Genomic DNA, 13,643 nt, shown 5'->3' with positions numbered 1-13,643 from the left:
AGGGAGAAATTTGGACCCCTGGCCATGTGTGTCTTAATCAATTCAATGCTCATTTGGATAGGGCAGTTTATATTATTGAGCGCTCTCTTACTCTAATTTCACTGTTAAATATTGTAGATGATAAATACTTCTGTTAGGATTGATTCTTTCATCCTGAAAATGCAAAATCTGAAACCGCTCAGGCGCTGCCTCCCCTAATGACGTTGATGTGATTCTACTCCACCCTCATTTGCATCTGTTAATTACCCTCATACAGTTGGGTTTTCTAGATTTTTTCACACTGCTCTCGCTGTCCTACCTCATCTGTCAGAGTATTTTCTATATGTCAGCAAAGCAATTGGTTGCCTAGTGGCCAAACGGAGTCCAGGCTTCAAGTCCTCCTTTCCCTCTGTGATAGCTGTTCAGGCTGTGGTCGCTCTGAAGGAGAAGGAGACCCGTGCGGTACATCCAGCGGGACACAGGGGTCTCCACTGCAGATCATCTTCTGCACCCTGCTTCAGCCGAGACATTCTTGAGCTGCTGAGTGACTCCCTAGATGAAAGCCCCAGGGGTTAGGCAAAGGCTTGAAGCCAAGTTCCTCCTTACCGGTAGAGGTGGAAAAAAGCCTGTATGTTGAACATTCAAAGCAAAGCACTGCCTTTTTCTGTCATTAAGAATGACCTAGAGACGTTCCTGTAGCTAGTTACCCATCAGGAAAGATTACTCTTACTGGAGCAACACTGTGAGAAAACACTGAAAAATCCTTCCATTTCATCACAAAGATCTTTCATAATTATGCAAATCCTGCCGTAATTTGTGAGCTAAGGAAGGATGGAAGGAGACATTGCACTGTTGTCCTGTTCTGGTGCTGCGTTTTCGAGAGAGAAGTCTGGTGGTAAAGAGGGGATGTAGTCTAAAAAAATACCTGTAATGAAGTATAAATAATAACGTATGCTATTTTATTTTTTCAGATTTGAAGAAATACAAGAGATACGAAGTACTAATGACAGCATATAATGTTATTGGTGAAAGCCCTACCAGCACACCAGTGGAAGTGTTTGTGGGAGAAGCAGGTAGGTAAAAGGAAAATTAGCAGATTATTTTTTTAAAAGTACTGGCATGCTTTAGTATTCTCCAGATAATCTTTAATATTTGTCCAGGAAAGGGTTGATTTGAAACATTTCCCAGTCATGTTGGCTAACAGGTTTTTTTGTAGCATCCTCTCCTAGAATAGGCTGGCACTGCTAGTCACTTGCCAGTTGGTCTACACGAAGAAGGGGAGAAAGGGCGTTTGAAAGAAAGAAGAGAAAATATTTCTGGAGTTGCAGGAGGATGACTGTTCATACCAAATTAGCTTGAGGGAAAAATTGACTCGAGTTAAAGAAGTGAAAAGTGGAGCACAGAAATGCCACGAGGGAAAAGATACAAAACTACAAAACAAGAGAGACTTGGAAAGCTGCTGCTTTTATTTTATAGCCCTCTGTGTAGAGATGCTGCCGGTGCACCACACCTTGCTATATTCTTATGGTCGTGAAGTCAAGATGACACTGTGTCTAGTTTAACGCCAGCTTTGGAGGCACAGGTGACGACTGCTCTCAGGAACATGCACCTCTGTAGCCGCACGCAGCCGCTGCAGAAGCTGGGGTCAATGGCACTACTCATGGCGTTACTGACTACAGATCTCCTGCGTGAATCCAGGCTGTATTTATGAAATGTAACTTGCTGATCATTTTAAAATCCCTCCATCAGGAGGCCGGAGGTGGAGATCAGGATGAGGCAGTTAACTAGACGCTGCTTTGAATGCTTTGTGAAACAGGTGATTTTGCAGCGCCCAGATAACCCGCTGCTGAGCCTGTGCTTCTCGGTGACTCGATCTGAGGAGCGTGGGACTGGAATAGCTGATGTCTTCCTCACAGCCACGGCGGCGGTGCCGTGTTTATGGTGACCCCAGCTGGAGAGAGGCTGGCGCCGAAATCGTTGGTAGTTATGGTATCAATTTTTGCAGCAGCATCTTTTGAAGCTTAGAAGAAGAATAGGCGACACGCACCCTCCTGTTGTTCAGCCTGCTACCGTGAATGAATCTGATTACACTTTTGTTCTTCTGTCTCAAGGCTAGGATGTAGAAGCTATCAAACCCAGCGCTAATTCATTTCATTATTATTCATAAAATATTCTACTGCTCAAAAGTAAGCAAATCACAGGTTTTTTAAACTCTACTGCATGATTTTTTAAACTCTTCTTAACCTTTTCATTTCAAATATGGTGTAACATTCGCTATCTTTCTCTGAAAACATCATAAATTAATCAGAGCAGCTTGGTTCTGGAGAGACAGCTGGCAATATTTACTTTTTTTTTTCTAGTTTGCTGCTGCTCCAACTTACTTCTGCAACTGCAGCAAAGAAAGCCCAAGTGGAGCCAACTGTATCTGGCTTCAAGATACATTTTTGTTTCAGAGCTACAGTTCTCCCTGCTGCAAATGGAGCCAGCACATGCTTTTATACACGTGTACACAGCAGAGAAAATCAGCTGGGGAAAACAAGGAAATGCTGTTATATTGTGTCTTTCAATCCCGTGGTCCAGGTCTTCCTTGTTGTAACTCAGACAAGGAACGGGGCAATGGAAGGAGCCAAACTTGAGAGGAAACTGATATGCACAGACCTCCTTTCGCAGGCAAGGCTGGTATATCTGAAGTTGTGGCATGACTGAGATAGTTTTTTAGAGATGCTGGATTTACCTCCGGTTAGGGACAATCCAGGTTCATGCGGTAGAAATGATGAATGTAGGATCTTCCTGCCGATTTTCAGTCTTGTTGTGTGAAGTTGTTATGCTTTGTTAGATAACTGCCTCTTCCACCTCCAAAACTGGCTGTGATTTATACTGTGAGTAAAGTGATTGGAGCTGGTATTGCAATTTAAGTTTTAAATTGATTTGTGACACCTTTGAGTTAAAATGTGCTGTGGAAATACAAGGGTTTGTTGTTATTGTTTATTTGATGTTCTTACCCATGGTAAAGGCAGTTAAACAGCAAGCTGGAAAAAAGGGGGCTGCTTAGCTTGAGCAGTGGGGCATCCATGGTACAAAGAGAGAAACCCTTCTCGATAAACTACAGGTGCTAGCATCACAGGCATAGCACTGAACACAAAATGACGGAAGGGGACCGGTCCCCAGCTTGAAGGCCCCCGATAACTTAACGCCTCGGGACCATTAAACAGTGCTTCGTTCTGCCATAAGGGTTGCAGTAATTCTGGTGGGTGCGAGAACGTTCCTCTCGGCTGTAAAAAGGGGAATATACAGCACATGCCTTGGGGGAAATGTGCTGGGCTTAGGCCAGCTCGGTCAAAACACCCAGTTCTGTGCAGTTCTAGGGGCTGTTTCTTAGGGGGGGGCGGCACCTGGAAATAATACTGAGGGTTCAGCTTTGACGTCTGGTACAGCCAGACGAGCGATGCAGGAGTGTCTGTAATTCCTTCCTTCCCTCTTGCACTCTCCCCTGTTTGATCTGAAGATTTTCCTGCCATTGTATCTGGATTTTTACAAGAAGAGTAGGCAATGGAACACCCTGAAAAACTTGGGGGGTTTGGGGAACCCATCAAAACCAGCCTTCTGGCAGTTTTGCCAATCAAATGAGTAAAAAGCACCCTAATGGAGAGTATCTCTTGAGCTCTTTGAGTGCCACTGAGCTGTACCGCAGCCAGGAGCCTTCTGGGGCAGCCCGAGCGCTCCGGTCTCACTTGCCTCTGACTGATGGGCGAGGGGAAATTTTGGGAGAGCAACCTGCTGGTAGCCAACAGGGCAGAGACAAGTAACAGACCTCTGAGTGCTGCCTTTCCTGGTGAATAAAGGAAGATAGATGCAAGTGGTTTGCGGTTTCTTGGTTGGATTTTTTCTTTTTTTCTTTTTTTCTTTTTTTTTTTTTTTTTTTTTTTGCTACAAGGGGAGTAAAACCTTTTTCTTGTTACAGTAACCCCTAAGATTAAAACCCTGGCAAAGGCTCCATTTTGAGTTCTGCCTGGACATTTGCAAAGCTCAGCAGCGTGGAGAGCAATTCTTCCATGTGTCAGGAGAGCAGCAGGCTGGGAGTCCTTGTGCTCAGTGCAGCCGGGAAGGATGCGCTGCCTGCTCAGTCTGAACAGAGCCAGCATCCTTCCCCCACCTGCCTCCAGTGCCTGGATCCCTCTCCTCCGCAGACCAGAAGATCCTCATAACGTTGCCTTTTCAGAGCTGGCTGCAGCTCTGCCCTGCTCATTAGAGAACCATGTGCATCTCCCGACAAATGACAGAAAAATTGAAAGCCACCACTTGCAGAAATTAGGAAGGGAGTCGCAGCCCCATCGGCAAGCCCCCTTCTCGCCTTGTTAATTCATTTAACAGTTCAGCTGTCAGGGATGCCGGCTTTGATTGGGAAGGCAGCGAATGTTCGGCGAGAGGCTGGGTACTGATATTCATCCCAGCTCTAAACGCAGCTGCTACCAGAGGTGCTGTTCTGCTCGACTGAAATTAAGACTCTGTTAGAGCAGCCACTATATCAAGAGCGTTATTCTGCTGGGTCGCTGTCACTAGCTGATTGTGCGGTGGGCTCTGGAGTTCAGGAGACTCTACTACCAGCATATTAATTAAACAAAAATCACAGGTTTGGGGCAGGCGTGCTTCACCTGATTTGGGAAGGTGAATAAAATGGAAGGCATCAATAGAAATCCTGTGCTAACGAGCCTGCAGCCTCCAGTGCTTCTCCCATACACTGCAAAGCTGTTCTGGATGAAAAATAATGGAATTCATAATTTCTTCCAGCAGCTGCTGCGGGAGGAGAGCGCGTGTGTAGAGAGAAGGTAGCAGAAGGGGTGAAGTGCACCGAGAGACACTAGCTTTTACACAGGCTGTAAATCCATTTGTGTGAAGAGGGGAGGGATGTGTGTCACTGTAACTGATGGTGACACGGGTGACCTTCAGAATTCACAAGGACTGATGAGGCTGGTTGGTTGTTGTTCTTTTTAATAATGATCTCTGAGAGGTGGCTCCACAATGGGAAAGGCAAGGAGTGAAAAGAGCTGGAGACAGAGATCCCCTTCTTAGAAAAGTCCTCCATTGAAATGCTGCCTCGGTTATACCATCCTCTTTCAGAAAATGTGTCCTGGCCATCTCACCTTCTTCCGAGTAAAACTAGCTTGGAAAGGAACACGAGTGGGTTAGAGGGACAACTACTTCTTACCTTTCTTTTCTTACCACCTTCAAAAACCTGAACTATCTCCTGGTGCAAAGCTAGCAGGCACCGAAGCAACTCATTCACTGTTATCTACAATTATTTTGATCTGCTCTCCCGCCTGCAGCTCCACAGGTGTTCCTGGAGTTCACACATTATTTTGTCCAGCTGTGGCTGACACATGGAGAGAAGCTCTGCTCTGCCATAACATCGGGGGAATGCTCAGAGCTGCCTGGCCATCTCCAGCATTTTACAGGCAAGAAATAGAAACCACCTAGGAAGCTCCAAGACCAAAAGTAGTGATTTAGGGTTGGGAAGGAGAAGATAAAATAGGGAGAAGAAGCCATGCTAAGGAGAAAGAAGCCTCGTAAGGAAGCAAAGACTCGGCTCCAGGCACCTGGCTCCCCTTTACAAAATTGTTTCTAGCAAAGAGCACTTGTGCCTTCTTACCTGGTCACCTATGCTTGGGCAGTGTCCCTTTCTGTCTCATGCTAATGGCAGAGAAGGTTCTCAGAACAAGGCTGCTTTGTCCTTGAGTGTTTTCATCTCTTTCTGCTGGCCTCACTCTTTCCATGTGTTCATACCAAATACCCCATGTGGGGTCACCTCCCCATCCATAGGTCGCTTTCTGGAGAAGGGAGTCCCTCAGCGCTACCTTGGGCCCCCCTTTCTCTTACAGCACAGAAACTTTAGCTCCTTCCCTGCCCCGAATGTAGCTGAGAAGATGCTGTGCAGAGAAGTCCCCCGTGCCTCTTTGTTAACAGCCTACAAGAGGAACGACAACATTTCAGCGCATCAGGGCTGGCAGCTTCCCTCAGCCTGCCATGCCCCCCTTGGCCGTTTCCCCCATTTGGGACACGTGGGTCCATCCCTCGGTGACTGGCTGCACGAATGCAGATCGGGAGCACGTCGCTGCTGGCATAGCTGGAAGAACTGGGTGGGCATTTCCATCCCAGATGCGGCTGGAGGAGGGAGGAGAAGGGTTATCATGGCCATTTCACATTGCAGTAGTCTAAAACCTGTCAGCCTAGAGACAGTATCTTCCCTTGATAAACAAAAGGGGATGCAGGGAAGCTGTTGGAAAGTAGCATAATAAATAAATTATTGGTTTCGCTTGCTCAGACGTCAAGTTTGAGTTCAAGTTCAAAGGGGTTGAACTTCCTTGGCACTTTAGAAGCACCAAACCTTTGAAATGTTAAGGTATTTGCCTTTTAATTCTTGACACTTCTGAACATCAGCAAAAGGCTACTTTTGAGGGGTGGCAGGGTGTTTGAAACATTGATTTTCCTTTTCCCCTCCCCTTCAAAGAATCTGCAGAGCTGTTCCAAGATCATGCTCCATTGTGAATGAGCTCAACACAGCTGTTCTGGGAACGACCTGCTCCAGGAGTGACAGTGGACTTTCATCCTGTCCCCAGTGTCTTTTTCCCTAAGGAAGGAGAAGTTCTCCTCCAAGCTCAGCGTGAAAGTTCCAAGCAATACGCTAAAAGAGAGAGTAAAGTCAGAGCAGAAAGGGAAACTAGGAAGATGGAGGTGGGGGGAAAAGTGGTGAGGCATTTTCTGTTTGGACTGGGAAAAAAAACCTTTTCAGTTCCACTTGCATTACTGGAAACCATTACACCTGTATCCCAACAGTGTTTTGTTTCTGGAGTAGGACCAGCCGCTGGGTACATCCCATCAGTATTTCTTGGTGGATTTTAAACTTCTCCAGACTCATTCTGTGCATGGTTTCCACTTGGGGCTTGTCTGCAGCAAGTCCAATTTGGATTTGTTGTTCCCATCAATGCAGCTCCACTGGTGGTAATAGCAGTATAGATAGCACTCGGCTGCATTATCTAATCCTGCAGGGCTGTGACAGGGTAGTAAAAAATAACAAACTAAAGTGTGCCTACATTAGAGCATTAGTCATTCCTTGTGTGCTACTGGTATTGCTGCAGTGCTGAGGAATTATGGATATGAATTTTCTGTATAAAACTTGGCTCCCTTTCCTATTCAAACTGGCTAATTTTTTTTATTTTTTTTTTAAGGGTAGTTTTATGTTCTTAATCTGTTGCAGATGAGCACAAAGGTTTCGTAATTAAACTTCTGAATTCGGTAGCTTAGCTCAGTAGCCGCTCTTACAATGGTAAGACAGAAAGTGACCATGCCAGTGTGAGTCTGTGGAAGAAGTGTCCTTAATGTCAACATGTCAAAAAGGCATCCCTGCAGCTCTCTGGAGACTGAAATCTAATGTCAAGGCAGAAGGAAGCAAAGTCTAAGTAAGAGTCGCACTGCTGTCAAAGCGAGTTATCCTACCATATAGGAAAAGGAATTTTAAGAGAATGCACTGGAAAGCAGTGTCCAGATTGAGACATAGATTTGATGGGCTTATTTGACATCTTTAATTCTCCATTGACAATCCAGAAGCTCCCTAAAATGATTTGCAATGTTTTCATGCTGCAAGTAAAAGCTGAATGCGCGCCTCATTAACAGCTCATTAAGTTGTTAATATTGGTCATAAGCAGCCTTTGTACAGCACAATGCTTTATACAGCACCGCAGCTTCTGCTTAGCTCTGGTGTAATTGCCTCTTTTCATCACGTCTCAATGTAGGAAAGATGCTTCTGTCCAAGTAAAAATATCGGGTTTTGATCAGCTGCGCTTGCTTATCTCTGCCACTGCTATTGCTGGGGTGGGTGGTGCTGGGCTGCAATTGCTGTGCGACGTTTTGCTCAGATGATGAACTTCCATCTCACAAACCCAACAATTTGACGTCGATTTTCAGCACTGACTGTAGCCCAAGACAGACAGACTGTCCGTACTCGAATTCATCATCAGGACTCCTGGCTTTGTTCTGCAGTTGGTGCAAGCAGCGGTGGGAGTGGGACGGCAGATTAGCTGTTCTGCTGCAGTGTTATATGGCCTGTGAAGAACTGAGTGTAGGGACATCCCTGCACAGTACACGGAGGGCGGGGGGATGAGAAGCCTGATCGTGTATGCAAAGCCTTACTGAACTAACAGTACAGCTACTCCATTAAAAGCAAAGGAATTAACCTTCCTTTCAAAAACATGAGCAATCAGTAGTAAAGTAAAACAGACCATAAATTGCACCAGTAAAGAAGTGGGGAAGCCCCTGCCTGATAACTCTTATTCAAGCAGACGCAGGCTGGAGTTTGAGTATTTTTGACTAAAAGGTTATATTTGGAGCCAAATTTTTATTTTCTGTAATTGTGCAGTCCTGCTCTGCTTGTTTTCCATCATCCTGGGATATGTGAGCAAAATGCTGTATTTTCATGTGGGTCTCAACTCCTGTGGCTTTACCTCCTCTGTACTGCTTTGCTGTGAAGCCAGCTGTAGAGAAACACAGTTCATTTTCCTTTCTGACATCTGTTTGCTGTATCCATCGTCAATCATAGAACTGGAGGCGGTTCAGGTTGCCTGTTGTAGATTGAAAACAAAAAGGTTGTCATTTTTTCTTATGAAAGTATGAATTGACAGTATTCTAAAACATTGTGGGCACAGCAGCCTGGACGCCGAGATGATACAGGGGGTGTAGGGCCACAGGGATGAACTCAGGGATGCTATGAATGCAAAATAAACAAAGAGGGAGAGAAAACTCTCACTCAGAGCCAAGAAAATGAAATTTAATTTCTCTCTCCCCAGGAGCACAAGATCGCTGTCCTCCATGGGGTTCCCTGCCCATTGCAATCTGAGAATCCTAAATGAATCCCTCGTGGGGGCCAGCTCCCCAAACCTGCATTAAAGCCACAGTGAAAGGTTATCGCAGTGGCAGATCTTACCTGCTCAGTTTGATGTTTTTCTGATATAGCCTTTAACATTGGGTATATGGCAAACCCAGTGGCGATTCACCCTAATTATTTGATATGCTCTCTTGACTTTAGTGGCGCATAAGGAGTTGTCAGTGCTTATTAGGCTTTAGTAGGTGCTGTTAGTGAACATTAAGTGGGTGCTTTTGTCAGCTGCCATGAACTTGCGGTATTACAATATTAGAGTGTGGGATTAACAAATTGTAATGAGTGGAACACGACTATAAATGGAGGAGGAGGAGTCTTGGGAACTGGAGAACCTGGAGAAATAGTCTGAAGTAGGTGGTTTTGCCTCTGTCTAATATGTAGAATCTTTTAAGAGAGTTGAGAGCAGTAGTTTCCCACCTGGTGCTGCTCCCAGTGCTCAGGAAGGAGGATCAGGCCAGGGTACCAAATGCTCTGCAGTTCTTCCCCATCCCTTACACCCTTGAACAACCTTCGGTACCTCCTGGGGGGTGAATCCTGCACGCATCGGAGCTGACATCGCGCTCAGTTAACACGCCTTTCACACTGGGTTAGCTCCGCTAGCTTTAGCAGGGCTCCCCCTGATTTGCATCGATAGAAGTGAGAGGGGATTTTAGCTTGTAGTTTATGCCTGTATGTTTGTTTGTGCATACTGAATGCTTGTCAGGCTCTTGCTGTTCCTCCTGGCGGGCCCGTCTCTGCTGACTGATGGGAAGCCTGCCTGTGTGTGATCATAGCCTTGTTGACACAAAAGAAATAGAGGAAAAAAGCTCGTTTTATTATTTCCCCCCTTTCCAGTTTTACCCACCTGTATGCCCTTTCCAGAGGCAGTCTGATGGTTCTGTAAGGGCTTTACTTTTGGGCCAGGCGCTCTCAGTCCCTTGATGGATAATCTCAGTATATGATGTGATAGCTTATTTTAGGTTTGTATTAGCTAAGTAGAACTGTGGGCTTCGACAAAAGAGAAGTGTGTAGGTTTTGTTTGCAGGCTTTTAGCTATTTTGCAGAACCGCTCTGTGAGGTTTGCCTCGGTGGTAGGCATCGTAATGCAATCACAGTGACTTTTTCTGCATCGCTTAGGTCGTACCTGTCCCATGAAAATCCTGGTTTGGACATGGCTCGTTGGGAAAGCTGAACCCCATATTAAAAGAGTAGTAATCACAGCAACGGTGTTTTCAGCACCGCTGCAAGGAATAGTGAGGGACAGGATGATAATTACTCCTGCTTGAGTCACTTGCCAGTTTATGAAGGTTCTTCATGAATAAGTCATACCTGTGGAGGTTTCCTCCAAACACGATTGCCTCCTCAGTTCAAAAAAATGGCACTGGCAGATAACCTCCTGGAGCCTGGGTCTGTGGAGAGGATACTCCATTTCTAGTCCTTGTTTCATTTCAGTGTTTTTCTGATATGTGCGGTGAATGTCATCTCTCCCTCTTTCCTCCCTCCACCCCTGCCTCCCCCTCATATTTTTGCAGATGCCGAAGACATGCCTGGCCAATGTTGGGAAGCTTCCCAGTACTAAGCGAGGAAGCTGGGGAAGTTATGTTTGGGTATCATTTGCAGCTGCTCTTATTTATGTTTTTTCATTACTTCAATACCCTTAAAAATTTGATGTGGCAAAACACAACTACTGTACTAAGTGTAGTATACAGGAAGGGGACAAAGTGTTTGCCTGCTCAGATAATATGGCACAGAGTAAAGCAGTTGCAGGTGTGCTAGATTCCCAGAGTCCCTACCCTGACAGCTCTTCTCTTTCTCCTCTCCACCAAAGCAGGTTTGTCGGTTTATCTTTCTATTTTTGCATCGATTAGGTTGTGCTCTCTCTTCATCAGTGTTCGTGAGGGTGAGAGGGATGTTGTTCAGGTTCTTCCTGTATTGACTTCCATTGGTCTTTTGTACACTCGGAAATGTTTCAGTATCTTTTACATCGATCTATGCAACCACTGAAATCAACGCACGTATCGCATATATCAACATTGATGAAAACGGGTTATTTCCTACTAAAACCTTGGCTCTTCCAGCTGCTTTAACCTCCTCCTCCACCCAGTAGGAGGTTGGGCTTCTTAAAGATGGGAGAGACCAGATCGCTCCTTTCCTGAGAGTCATTTCAAGTCGCGGGGTGACACAAGCCTGACGAAGTCAATAACTGACAGCACATTCGGGTTTGGTGCCACATTGTCAGGCCTGAATAGATGGGCAGGGACACCCGGGTCTGGTGTCAGCAATTGGAGTAGCATCGGAGGGGTTAAGACCCCCAGCCTTTGCATGTGGGTCTGCCTCTTGCCGAGTCTGGAATACACCCAAACAACCCCAGAAATTGCATGCCTGGCAAGGAGCACGTACTTCCATCACAAAATGTAGCCTAGCTAAAAACAGCCAGAAATTGGTGGAAAACATCTTTCACATTCTAAATATAGCTTAGGCTGCTTTGTCACAGCGGAAAGCAGCTTCACAGTAGCTGTTTTTGAAGCACAATTAACTAATTGTTATTGAACTAATCAGCATCACTCACGCAGCATTCCTGATGGCACAGAGGTGCTGCTGCACAGGGGAAGCGTTCCTTGTTCCTCGCTCCCACCTCTCGTTCCCAGACACTGGAAGGAAATGGCCAATAAGCCCTGAACATTTTCCTCTCACGCTGCTTTTGCTGGGTGGAAGGAGTGACTGCGAACATCTGCAGACAGACCTTTTTGTTCTTTCTGGGGAGGTACCATCCTTGCATTCCTTCTCTAAGCCGGTACTGCAAGAAAACCCCTTGCGTTTTGCTTTGCCCGAGCTGCAGATCAGTCTTGCTGTTTTATCTTGTGACCTTCTGTTTGTTGTGTTGTGTTTGGCTTTTATAATCCACTTAACTGTTGCTTATCTACGCCATAACTTGAGGGCAGCGGCTGCAACGGGAGAAGAAACAATCTGTTCTCTGTGCCACTGCAGGGATATAACTCCAATAAGGCGAGGATGGTTTAGGCTAGATATCTAAAGAAAAAAAAAATAAACAGAGTTCTTTTAGGAGTTATTAAAATAGGGATATGCAGCAGAGTTTGTGTGGGGATGGCAGGGGAATCTGGAAAGAGGTCAGTGGTTGAGATTACGCAAACATCTGACCAGCTGAGCTGATCCTGGTGTGACACGGGAGGATGGATGTCTGAGCCCTCTCCAAATCCTTTCCAGCTCTATTTTCCATGACTGCATGCACCAGAAATCGGTGTATAAACTTGGGAGGTGCAGCGTGTGCAAGCTTTAATCGTCAGCACGTGCTACACAGAATACTGTTGTGCCTTCTCCCTTGCTGTAGCTCACTAGGTAGATGAGGTTACAGCCCATACATCAGAACATGCTGCAGCCACTCGTCCATTATAATGTGCAGACATACAGATTGGAGGCTTTTTCGGCCCGGAGCCGTCTCTTTGTTCTGTGTTTATGCAACACATTGTGCAGTGAGATTCTGGCCTCTAGGTGCTAACACCAAAATGCAAATATATTGATTACCGGTTAATAAAAGCAGGCATGTTCACAAAGGCGTGCTTTGATGAACTGGGGGGGAAATGCTTGCTAGATAGGAAAGGATCAGAGGTCTTTACAAAACAGAAATTTGCTTGGGATTGTTTGGAATGGTAGGATCAAGCTGATGCACAGAAAATCTTCCGTCTCTTTCACTGCATTTTCCTCCTCATTTTTTTGCCTGCATGTTTATTTAAATGGCACGAGTACGGGGGAATCTTGTCCCAGACTTGTCTGTGAATTTCCTGACATAATACTGGCATTACAAAAACAATTAGAAAATCAGTAGAGGAGAAATCCTTTGCTACCCAGAAATCAGAGCAGATGTAAGAGCAGCAAGGAGCGCTTCATAAAAACGGTTATTAAGTTTACCCAATGAATCACTAGGATTTGTAGCCTACCTGTGCTACAGAGCGTCGTGGCAACTGTCACTAAGAAAAGGAATAGTGGTTTCATATTGATGAAAAGCTCTCCGTGCCGCACAGCCCGGAGAGCAAATATCCCAGGGAAGCAGCGAGGAAAACTAAGGAGAACCTTCAGCAATTCACGGAGCTCCGGTGCGGGCAGGCCACTGGGGATTTTAAGCACCTTCTCTTTAAAGGTTATAAGCGTTTGCAAGCTCAAATTGCCTGCCGTATGAGAAGAGGCTGTTCAGTATGACTGGAAAATGAGGGCAGTGATTTGTTTAAATGTGGGTTTAGATGTATAACTTTATTTATGGGCTCATTTTGACACTCAGACTGCATTTCCAGATAGATTTCTTGTCTTGATACGATTCTGCCAACATCATCCCACTTCACAGTTGTTATTTTTTTACTAATTACCATACAACCTGCTCAGCCTTTCTCCTTATGTTTTGGCTGAGGGAGAGTTTCAAGGAGACAATCTCAAAGGTGAATTGATCAGATAAGAAATGTTTACAAATACCTGCGTGAGATTCCAAGGTAGAATATGTGCATAGAATTAGACTTTGTGAATGCATACCACTTTTTTTTTTTCCCCCCCCCCCCCAGGGAAAGTGAAATGCTTTCCACCTGCCAAGAGCTGAGTTTGGACCCTCAGGGGTCTGTGTCACTCCTGCTATAGTTGGTAATGTCACTGACACCTAAAGCAGTGTGAGGTATGCAGCTTTAACCTTGCTTTTTATGTATTCGGGATTTCAACAGCCATGAAAAAATTCAGAGCTCCAGTAATCTCGAAC

The 13,643-nt window shown here is 45.4% G+C and overlaps 1 protein-coding gene across 4 annotated transcripts in view; it reads left to right on the top strand.

Annotated features, from left to right (window-relative positions):
* The window catches only part of SDK1 (sidekick cell adhesion molecule 1), a gene marked incomplete at its 3' end in the record, with an annotated part of 406,390 nt that overhangs the window by 362,196 nt on the left and 30,551 nt on the right, over positions 1–13,643 (top strand). For all 4 annotated transcript variants that reach the window (XM_080382366.1, XM_080382367.1, XM_080382368.1 and 1 more), the window contains one exon: positions 951–1,052. In XM_080382366.1, coding sequence (XP_080238492.1) covers positions 951–1,052 — 102 coding nt within the window. The remainder of the gene's footprint in view (positions 1–950; positions 1,053–13,643) is intronic.

This window comes from Falco punctatus (assembly GCF_963210335.1).
Source record: "Falco punctatus genome assembly, chromosome: 4".
NCBI lineage: Eukaryota > Metazoa > Chordata > Aves > Falconiformes > Falconidae > Falco > Falco punctatus.
This window is presented reverse-complemented; position numbering and strand designations above follow the sequence as displayed.